This window comes from Meleagris gallopavo, chromosome 21 (genome assembly GCF_000146605.3).
Source record: "Meleagris gallopavo isolate NT-WF06-2002-E0010 breed Aviagen turkey brand Nicholas breeding stock chromosome 21, Turkey_5.1, whole genome shotgun sequence".
Taxonomy (NCBI): Eukaryota; Metazoa; Chordata; class Aves; order Galliformes; family Phasianidae; genus Meleagris; species Meleagris gallopavo.
Window position 1 is genome coordinate 6,829,892 of NC_015031.2, and position 10,673 is coordinate 6,840,564.

The 10,673-nt window shown below is 53.2% G+C and overlaps 1 protein-coding gene and 1 long non-coding RNA gene across 4 annotated transcripts; both read left to right on the forward strand.

Annotated features, from left to right (window-relative positions):
- The first annotated feature begins 18 nt into the window (after positions 1 to 18).
- On the forward strand, positions 19 to 704 carry SRSF1 (serine and arginine rich splicing factor 1). The gene is made up of 2 exons (XM_031556447.1): positions 19 to 214; positions 485 to 704. Exons 1-2 carry the CDS (start codon positions 83 to 85, stop codon positions 677 to 679), a joined length of 327 nt encoding a protein of 108 aa, XP_031412307.1. The 5' UTR covers positions 19 to 82; the 3' UTR covers positions 680 to 704.
- On the forward strand, positions 705 to 10,660 carry LOC109370665. Of its 3 annotated transcripts, XR_002120992.2 has the most exons (5): positions 705 to 2,823; positions 2,917 to 3,043; positions 4,718 to 4,873; positions 4,972 to 7,170; positions 7,791 to 10,660. It is a non-coding gene; the product is annotated as an uncharacterized LOC109370665 (long non-coding RNA). The 3 variants fall into 3 exon arrangements; XR_002120991.2 differs by having other exon boundaries at positions 705 to 3,043; XR_002120993.2 differs by lacking the exon at positions 2,917 to 3,043.
- The last annotated feature ends 13 nt before the right edge of the window (positions 10,661 to 10,673 follow it).

Here is a 10,673-nt window from a genome sequence, read left to right on the forward strand (position 1 = left end):
GTGCGATCGGGTTTTAAAGCCGGGTGTTGCTTTTTATCCAGGGCTGCCTCCAAGTGGAAGTTGGCAGGATTTAAAGGATCACATGCGTGAAGCAGGTGATGTATGTTATGCTGATGTTTTCCGAGATGGCACTGGTGTCGTGGAGTTTGTACGGAAGGAAGATATGACCTACGCTGTGCGAAAGCTGGATAACACTAAGTTTAGATCTCATGAGGTAGGTTTCACCCTTTCTTGGTTTTGGCCAGAATTGGATACAAAGGGCTTAACAGTAGGATGTGAAGGTAAGGAACGTGTGGTGTTCGTTGCGTTAATACACAAAGCAGCTAAACTGAGTCTGCTGTCAGTTCCTCACAGAATAGACTTTATTAAGGGTTTGATGTCTATTTCTGTGCTTTAGTAAACGATATCTGCAGTCTGTCAGCATGCCTAAAACGATGGCCCTGAAGCTTAGACCTTTCAATCGAAAGTTCTGTCTATTCAATAGGGAGAAACTGCCTACATCCGTGTTAAAGTTGATGGTCCAAGAAGTCCAAGCTATGGAAGATCTCGGTCACGCAGCCGTAGTCGTAGCAGAAGCCGTAGTCGAAGCAACAGCAGAAGCCGCAGTTATTCCCCACGAAGAAGCAGAGGATCTCCACGCTACTCTCCCCGCCACAGCAGATCCCGATCTCGTACATAAGCGATCACTAGCTCTGATCTTTTTGTAGAACCCCATGTTGTACACAGTTTTCCTTTACTCAGTACAGTCTTTCAATTTTTTTTTTAATTCAAACTGTTTTATTCAAATCGGCTGAAGTGTTGAATTGCATTCTTGTGTAAAATCCCTAGTGAGTATTTGCTCCGTAACAACAACATTCCCCTCATGTCTTTGGTAAACTGTATTTTAATTGATGTCAGTCAGGATTGTTTCAATTTAGTTATAGTTAAATACCACCATTCTTCAAACTGTGGTATTGCTGTGTAAATGTCTCAGTGTTCAGCTATGGTTTATGCGAGCTGGGGATGTTGGGATGTTTGTGGCTAACTTGTCTCTTCTGGGGGATCTTATATTTTATCTTGCCTTTTCGTGTGTCTTTCTGTAGACATATCTGAAGAGATGGATTAAGAATGCTTTGGATTAAAGGATTGTGGAGCACATGTCAATCATTTTAGGATTGTCAAAAGGAGGATTGAGGAGGATCAGATCAATAATGGAGGCAATGGTATGACTCCAAGTGCTATTGTCACAGATGAACTTGGCAGTATTGACCTTATACTGAGACAGGTGAATTGAGAACGTGCGCCTGCGTGTCACTTCTTCAGGCACCTCTTGGTCACTGCAGGCTACAATTGCTCTTCTCTTTAAAACCCTCTTGGCAATTGTGGCTCAGTACTTGCTGTTGTAAATCCTTATTCCATTCTAGTTTTTTTTAAAGGAGTAAACCGGGACAGGGGTGGGAGTATTGGTTTACTTTGTCGTGCAGCATTTGGTTACAAGTGTTAATGTTCCGTAGTACTTCTACACTTGCAGATCAAGGGTATCTTTAAATCCGAGTATAATATCAATACTGCTAAAATCTGCATGTCCTCTGTGTGACTGATACAGCGTTGCTATTTCATTTTTTTAAAGTATCAGAATGAAAGAAAAAAAATAAGAGAACCTAGTTGGGAATAGTTTGTCAGCCCTTCCCCCAGACTAATTCAGATTTGACTCACCGGTATGCTTGAAAACTGCAGTTAGTTAACTTTGTTACCTTCCAGCTAGGGGTGCTAGCTGTAGCTTAGACGTGCAGTAGGCGGATAGCTTTAGCAGTAAACTTTTCCAATTTCATAAACATTTTTTGCAACCACAAAACCTGTAGCACACCACCGTACAAGCAATGAGTATGTTGGCATTTTCAGTTGACATATGTAAATATTACAGTGTTTCCTCCAAATAATTAACATTTCTTAAAAAAAAAAAAAATAGCATCACCATTCAGAAGCTTGTTTTGGGGAATTGATAGTTATTAATGTACATCTGTATTAATTGATGGCAAACATAACTGATCATTCCCCAGAATCCTATTTTTTCATTGCAGTATCTAACTTTTTGCCTCCTCTTTTTGGTTTTGCTGGTTATAAAGGTTTGGATTGGAGAGGGCTCACTGGATCCCAATCCTTGGAGCTGGATCATTGGATTCAAATCATAATGTGGATAGGATAGGGAGGCTGAATGGCAAGGATTCATGGAGCGGGATCAGATTACCAGGAACGTAGGAGTGGATTCCTGCCCCAACCAAACCGCATTCGTGTGGATTTTTTATTCAACTCAATTGGCTATTCCAAAGATTTTTCTTTCCTATTTTTGACGATTGGAGCCCTTATGATGCACGATGGAATTTTTCATTTTTTGGTAAAAGGAGCAAAGCGAGGACCTGGAGAGGTACGCTGGAGCAATCTCCTTGGAAGGATTCAGCACGAGTAGATGGTAAACGTTAAATGGGAAAAAGGGGGGTTTGTTTAAACAAAAAAAAAAAAGTCATTTCTCTAAATTTAAAGTCAAAAATTGGAGTTTAAGTAGGCTTTCAATTGGCTATTGCGTTTTTTTTTTCTTTGACAAATAAAATTTTTTAAAAATCACGCATGGCTGTCATCATTTGCTGATTAAAGTCTGCTTACCACAGGAGCTGCAGCATTGTTCACATTAGCAGACAAAAGGCTCTTGTGTTCAACAACGATCTGCTGTTCCGCAGGAAGCGCCGGCGTTGGAGCTCCTGCACGAAGGAACGGGTGCCCTGTGGGACACGGATGGAATTTATTAGTTAGGGGAAAAGAAGAAAGAGTTCTAACCGCTAACAAAAGGTGCTTTACTTCTGGTAATGATAACAACTGGAGTGATTGTGCAAGAGAAGTGTGAGATCAGCCAGGCCCAGCATTCCCCCCTGCCTTCCTCAGAAACTGCTCAGACACTGCAGGCTGTGTCCCCACACCTGGCTTCTCCAGTACTGGCAGACTTGGAGACTGCGTGCAGGAGGCACATCTAGCATGAAGGATGTGGATGTTCCTTCGGTTTCCTGATGAGGTAATACTGAACTTACTGAGTTCAGTTCACGAGGAATTCAAGTGTTAACGCTGAGCGAGCAGGAAAACTTTCCATAGGATGTGCAGTTGTCTGCCAGTGTCTGAGTGTGCTGCTGTGGCAGCGGTCAGGCTGGTGCTCAGACAGGATGCTGCTGTGTGTGTGTGTGTGCAGGAATGGCTGGCTGGTGGCTGGGCAGTGCAGGGCAGGGCAGAGGCATGCTGTATTTCCAGGTAGGAGCACAGAAACGCATTCAGGGTGAGATGAGCAGCTTTGGGCTGGGAAGCTGCATGCTGCAGTGTGTAACCTGTACAGCTTGCTGCGTATGGTGAGTTTGGTACAGGATGTTGCATCCATGCAGAAGTACTACGCTGCCAGAGATGTGTGTGTGAGATGCTCTTTTTTTTGAGATACAGTTGCTTTTTGGGGAGAGGAGGGAGTGGAGCAGCAGAGATGAGAGGTGATCTGAGGCTGCACAGAGGTGTGCTGGCTCTTGCCAGGAGGGTTAGGCTGTGGGAAGAGAGGGAGGGGAGCACTCTGTGCTGTCAGAGCAAGGAAGGTTGGCCCCAGACCCAAACCCTCATGGGAATTCAATCCGTTCTGTCACCTGTGTTCAGGAAAGGGGAACCTGGAACAGTTGTACAGCAAGGGAAGCAAAACCTTTTGTATTGCAGAATTAAACCTTGGAGGGTTTGGTTTAACTGGAAGGGGCTGCTGTGAATGCGTAAGGGCTGGAAAGAAAGCAAACTGCTCAGGAGAGGAGTTGGGACCTTGAGAAGGGGGATACAGTCCTGTGACTGTGGTACAGGAACCAATGCTGAGCCAAGCAGTGTAACCCAAGTCAGTGGTTCTCAGCAAGCTAATATGTAGCTAATTAGTGTGCTGTAGTGCTAAATGAAGGGGTGTTTGGCTGACTTTGGGATGTGGGAAGTACCCGCGCAGGCTGTAATGGCAGAGGTGTGAGAAGGCTTTCAGGTGCCCGGCCGGCTCCCCCAGGCTCTCCAGAGCGCTGCCAGGTGAGAGCAGAGCTGCGTGCTGAGGGCTCTGATCCGCAGCTGCTCCATCTGTGTGCGCCTCAGCCATGTGGGCTGCAAATCCTGCGGGATCGGCTGCTGCTATGGTCATCTCAAGTGGTTCGCAGCAGTAGTAGGGCTCTGCAAGGCTGCTGCTCCCGAGGGGGGTGAGAGCGCGCTGGTGTCGGTGTGCCGAGGCACGGGTGGGAGCAGCAGTGCTTCAGGGCTGCAGCACTCCCGTGCTGCAGGTGGGTACGGCCCCGTGCATCCTACTGCTGCCGAGCTGGAGGCAGCTACCTGCTGGTGCGCTTTGCAGGCGGCCGTGTGATGCCAAAGCGCCGCTCTGTTGGTACACTGAGGGCAATTGTTGGCCCGGGGGATGTGTGGCCGCTCTGTTTCACCCTGGGCCCCGCAGCTGGCAGCAAACAGCGAGCCCATACTGCGCCCATTGTGTGCTGTGCAGGGAGGGAGGGAGGGGTCTGTCGTCCTCAACTGCGCGCGACGCCGATAGCGTTGATAATAAGCGTTGGGTTGATAATAAACCCAACATTAGCACCAAAATAGAAATGGGTAGAAAGCTTGTGGTTTCTCCTACAAACCGCAGTTTGGGGTTTTTTGTTGGTTGTTTGCTATCTATCTATATATATATTTTTTTTTTTTACAGAAACTTCTGCTTTAGAGCAGCAGAGCCTCCCTCCCTCCTCACTCTGGTAGCGGCAGTCAGGGCTCCAGGGCTCTGCCCCACCTGCAGCAGCTGGCTTCTCCATCCACAGCACAGTCCTAACAATTCCTGGTTCTGCCAGGAGTAGCTGCAGCTTTGGTGAGAGTCCAACTTCCCCCCTCGAGTGCAAAGTATTCCCCGTTGCCTTTGCACGAGGAAGAGCAATTTCTCTTAAATTGCAATTAAAACAATTTCAGGTAGAAAGCTGAATGAATAACAGATGGGATTCCACGCAGTTCCTAAGTAAGGACCCTTCCCTGAAGTCTTTCCTATGTGCACGAGGGCAGCAGGGGCTCAGGCTGCAGTGCTCCGTGCGCAGCTGCTCCGGTCGTGCTTTGTGCTGCCTTCATGCAGCTGCTGTGCAGCACGTGGCCATTGCCCGGCATGGAGAAGGGCTCCATTGGGATGCAGCAGGAGCAGGGCCGGAGGCACAGCCAGGTCCCGTTGGCTTTGCCCATCCTGTGCTGCTCAGCCTGCTGCGTACCAGAGGGCTGAGTGTCTGTGAACCAGTTGTGGGGCTATTAACATAATTTTATGCACTAATTTGTGTGATCATTAAAGAGTTGAAAAGGCCATTGTTCACATGAGTAATTACCTCTGTGTTCTAATAGCTTTAATTCATCCTGTAAGTGAGTTTCATATTTGTGTGACTCAGCTGAAGATTCGTGCTTTGGCTATAATACGATTTGAAAGTCTTCATTGCTTATGAGGGTGGGTGGTGCTGGGGGCTGTGACCCCACACAGCTGCGAGTGCAGGCCGTGTTACCACGGGGTGAGCTGAGGCTGCGGGGAACCTCCTGCCCCTGGGGTGGCACGCGTGGCCTCTGAGAGCAGAGATTTCAAAACGAGCGAGTTCCATAGCCCGGCGGTGTGCTGCGCCCCGGGGGTCCTCCTCGCAGCAAACAGCAGGGCTGTGCTCTTCTGGAGACTTTCGGTACTGCGTTAGCAATGGGGAAAACTTCCTCTGCACCGCTTTGCAGCGGGTGTGGATCTGCCTTCTTTTGCTCTGTGTGTGTGTGTGTGTGTGTGTGTGTGTGTGCATCCCTGAGAGGCAGCTGCAGGAGCTGCAGGTGGAGGAGCTGCAGGCAGAGGAGCAGCGGTGGCACGGCGCGCCCTGACTTCGCACGGCCAGCACTGCTGCGCAGCTCAGCCTCCAGCGGAGGTCTCCCCACGTACATCCCTGCCCGCACACAGCAGCCGCCTCTCAGCCTGGGGTTGTGCCCCCGCTCTGCACAGCAGAGCCTCCCCGGCACGGCGCACAGCAGGCGAATGCGCCAGCATTGATTACGCTGAGAAAATCCATAACTGCCAAATGAGATTAACTCCCCTACGCGCACGGGCACAGGTCCCGCTCAAAGCAAACAGCAGAGAATAAACAACGCGGGCGCACGGCACGAGTGGGGCTGGAGCTGCGCCCGCTGCCCACAGCGCCCGGGGGCGGCTCCGTGGCTGCGGGTGGGCAGGAGGCAGCGGCTGCTGGGCTGTATGGCTGCCGGTGTCGGAGCAGGGATTACTGCTCGGATTTCCCTCGTTCACGGCCGCGCTGTTCTGTGCGGCGCTGACCCGACGTGCGCGACCGCGTGGCACTGCTGGCCAGGCAGATGGTGGGAAGGGAGCGGGGCAGGAGCGGATGTTTCTGCACAGCCCTCGGCCCCAAAGGAATTATGACTAAAAATGGTCACTGGTGATGAAGCGGAGGAGCTGTGCTGCTGTGTGATTGCTTCTCTCGCTGCCGCCTGAAGTTTCAAATCAAGCGCAGAGCTGGGAAGCAGCAAACGTGGCACCAGCGTGGTGCCAGGTCTCTGAGCTGCAGGAGACGAAGAATTCTGGTGCTGTGCACCACGTGTATGTGTGGAGCCGAGGGATGGCAGCAGATCTGATGCTCAGTGTGGGTGGGTGGCACTGCTGGCACCGTACTGCTGGGTGTCCCTAAGAAGTGCCACTGCTACAGCCTTTCCCTGGGTCAACGTGAGGGTGTGAAATGTGCCAAGGATGGCAGCGAGGCCGGCAGCTGACGTGGTGGTTCTGAGCAGTGTGAATGGGACGGCAATGTGGCAGCAGCAGTGTGGTGGGAAAAGCTCCGGTGGAATAGGCAACATAGTACTGCAGGGCTGTGCAGCACTCCCAGCATGGGGCAGCCCCAAGCTCAAGGTGCTGAGCGGAGATTAGTGAGCGCCCAGCTGAGGGCAAGGAGGTGGAAAGAGATAACGCTGCTTCCCCAGCGCAGGGCTAAACATAGCTGCACTGCTGCTCGCCTGCAGGCACAGCCAGGGCCGTGCTGGGCACAGCGTGGGAGCACCGTGCTGCCGTTGGAAAGCTGTGTTAGCATCTGTCACTCACGGGGCTGCAGGGATGTGAGTTGGTGGGACGGTAGAGATGGGAGCCATTGGCAATGGGTGAGTCTCAAGGGCAGCCCAGGATGCGCTGTGATGGGGATGGGCACCTCGAAGTTTGGTGCTGACAACATGAAAACAGAGTGGGAGAGCACGGAGATCCCCGCTGAGGACTCATAACAAAACTCCATACTGAGCAGCTTCTTACTGCTGCTCCATTGATAGCCACAGTGCCTGGCTGCGGTGATTCAGCTGGCTGGCTCTGATTTCCAGCATCCTATTTTCCTCTTTTGAAAAGTGGAGTGATCTTTCAGATGCACTAATTGCCAGGCACAGAGGATACTCTGCTTGGTGGTGGGAGCTCCCTGCCAAGCAAGCACTGGGGCTGAAGAGTGCCGGCACCGGTGCTGCTGGCGGGCACAGGATGGCAGAGGAATCACAGTGGGAGATGGCAGCGGGTGTCGTGACGGTGACGGCCATCCACCTGCCATCCATCCCTGGGCTCTGCTCCAGCAGAGGCGGTATAGTGGGAGCTCTTGGGGGATGCCAGGACTCCCAGTGCTGTGCCCTGTAGCTGTGCTGGAGATGCCCCCCGCAGCCACCCAGTAGCCCCACAGCGACCAGTGGTTGTCACACCATCCAGTGTGCGTTTCCCAGTTTCATATTTTGCTATCTCTTTTTAGCTGCCTGGATCTGTTTGAAGAGGAAGTCGAGGCTGCGTGGAGAGCAAATAGAGAAGGCACGAAGTTGGGAAAGCAGCAAAAGGGAACTGCCCCTGGCAGCGATCTCGGTGACGCCATCCCCGCTTATTGACACACTCGAGGGCTCTTCAGCCGCGCAGAGCTGTGAAATTCAAAGCACGCTGTGCCGCCCCAGGAGCAGAGCATAAACAGAGCGGGGCTCCTCCAAAGCTGAAATATTTGACAACATTTTCTATTCTTAGCCATCCAAGCGCACGCTCACGGAACTGAGTCGGAGCGCTGCGTGTCAGCAGGCAGCCACGGGCTGGGGAAGCGCTGCGGCTCCAGCGCACGGCTGGGGACGGTGCGGGTCGCAGCGCCGGGCTCGGATCCGTGCTGCGCCCTCGGAACAGCGCGAGAGGCACGGAGAACGGAAACGCCGATCGCGCTTTGGTGTCTCGCAGCCCACGATGAGTGCTGACACCCGGGGCGCTGCAAGGGGACGGCACGGAATTGCTGCCCGGGGAGGGAGGGAGCATCCACTTCCACCATCCCCGCGCACCAGCACAGGACGGGGCAGCTAATGGCGCCCGCACGCTGCGCGTCGTTAACTGCTTCGTGGCTGCCACGCTGCCGGGAGCCGCTCGGCTCTGTGGGTTTCACGAGTTATCCACGGTTATTCCTTCTGCCAGCCCCGGGGACAGGCGCGCTCCCGGCTGAGGGCTGTCGCACCCTCTGCTCCTGGGGCACCGCGGCGGTGCGCGGCTTTGGGCAGCGCGGGCGGCGGGCGGTGCTGAGGGCGCTGGGCGCGGGATGCAGAGCGGGTCAGCAGCAGCGCTCCCGTCCTCTCGTGCCGTGCGGGAAGAAAGGGGGAAAGTTTTGTTCCGAGAGGCAGGGAAAGCTGTCTCAGGCGGGCGCTAAGTGGGCCGGGGGATCCCGCTGCCCCAGGAATTCCCGCTGCACGTTCGCTGCGTACCCGGGCGGCGGTGGCTGCTGATGTTATCGCTGTCCCAGCTCGGTGACTAAGGCAGCTGGAAGGTACAAGTTAAACAGCGCGGCGCGCCGAGTCACCTGCTGCGTGGGTTTGTCCAAAGCGGAGCTGCGTTAATTAAGACAGAGAGTTTACAAATCTATCCTTTGTTTATTGTGCTTTGGGGCATAGAAAATGTAAATAGGTGTTTTCAAACACTGTGGCTTTTTATATTTCCAGTTATAATTCTGCGTAAAGGGAAGTTTGTCAGGTTTGGCATGGGCTTGCCCTTTACCAACACTCTCCTGCAGCTCACGCTCCCCTTAGGGCCGTCTGCTCTGCGCTGCTCTGCTTCCTGCAGCTTTCTCCTGACTCTGGGACATCCCAGGTGTGTGGGGCTGTTCCCCGTCCCCTGCTCAGGGGGCCCAGCCACACTCATCCGAGAGGAACCCGCTGCTACTCCCCATTCCCTCCCTTTCCAACTTAGGATGTGCTGAACATTCTCCTCACTTCTGTTTCCGAAGGTGCTTTATGCCCTCTTGGTTGTTTAACTGTAAAAATAACCAAAACCTCAAGTTTGGCCTCCTATGTACTGATCAGGATTTCTTCGATGACTCACTGATACGCTTGGGTGGTTCCCTTCGCCTTTAATTGAAGTGAGTGTGAGCCCTCCACAAAGAGCCCTCTCGCAAAGCCCTATTAATAAGTGTTAACAAAAATAACCCAGCAACCAGAAGAAAAGAGCCGCCAGCAGCAGTGATTTCTCTCTCTGTAAGGGTGGGGTTCCTCTCCCGGCTCTCCCTGTGGCAGACAGGAATGCAGGACAGGAGATGACAGCTGCCCTGTGCCCATTTGGACACAGCATCCCTAGCAGGAGCTGCCTGGGTTGGGCTGAGGGACGCCCACAGTACCGACCCGAGGAGTCCTTCATTTGTACATTTGTCTCAGCTCAGGGCTCCTGCAGCCCAGGTATTGGTGTGTTCCTCCCCCTTCACTTGTGTGTGTGTTTGTCCCAGCTCCTGCAGCCCATTCAGAGTACTTTATATGCTCTGTCCTGGATTTATCATAACAGAGCTCTGCAAAACTCTTTTGATTGCAAACAGATTTTGGCATTACCACTCAGCTCCCACACCAGGGTTTGGAGGAAAAAAATGACAGATACCTGAAGGTGCAGAAACAGCTGCAAGGACAGACGCTAGCAGAAGTGCTGCTGTTTCACAATAGGGTTGGGAGGTGGAGAAACACAGTCGGTCCTTTACACCGCCATGCAGCACTGGGGTCCCCTCCACATCCCTTGTGCCCCGGCACATCGCTGCTGCAGCAAACCCAGCCTGCCCAATCTGCTGCTGGGCCCGTCCTTTGTGTTACCGATCATCCAACGCCCAACAGAATGAAAGAAGCGCCCGGCTCCCCATCGACGGGGGAAGTAGTACGGGACAGCATCAGTGAGGTGAGGCAGATGGAGCCCTGCACGCAAAACTCGAGCTCTGCGGAAAACCAAGGGTGACCAACATCAGCGTGTGTCTGTGCACGCAGTGATGGGACAGACGCTCCCGCGGCCAAGGGCTGCGTGCGGTGGTGCAGGGCTGGGCCCGGGAACGGCAGAGAGGAGCTGCGGGCAGAAAGGGAAAGCGCTGCCATCGACCCGGGTTCCTCGTGTCCCCGGCTCCCAGACACGCAGCCCCTTCTCTACAAGCAGAGCCGTGGCTCCGAGCCCCTCACAGCGCCGCGTCGGACCCACACGTGTGCGCTCCCGGCAGCGCCGTGGGGCAGCGGTGCCCCCGGAGCGCGGCTGAGCCCCAATCCCGCCGCTCTCGGGGCTGCGCTTGATGTGTGTAAACACATAATTGAGGGTAAGCGTACGCTTAATTGTTTGTGGCTTCGATTTGCATTCGGGTGCCGCGCGGAGGACGCCG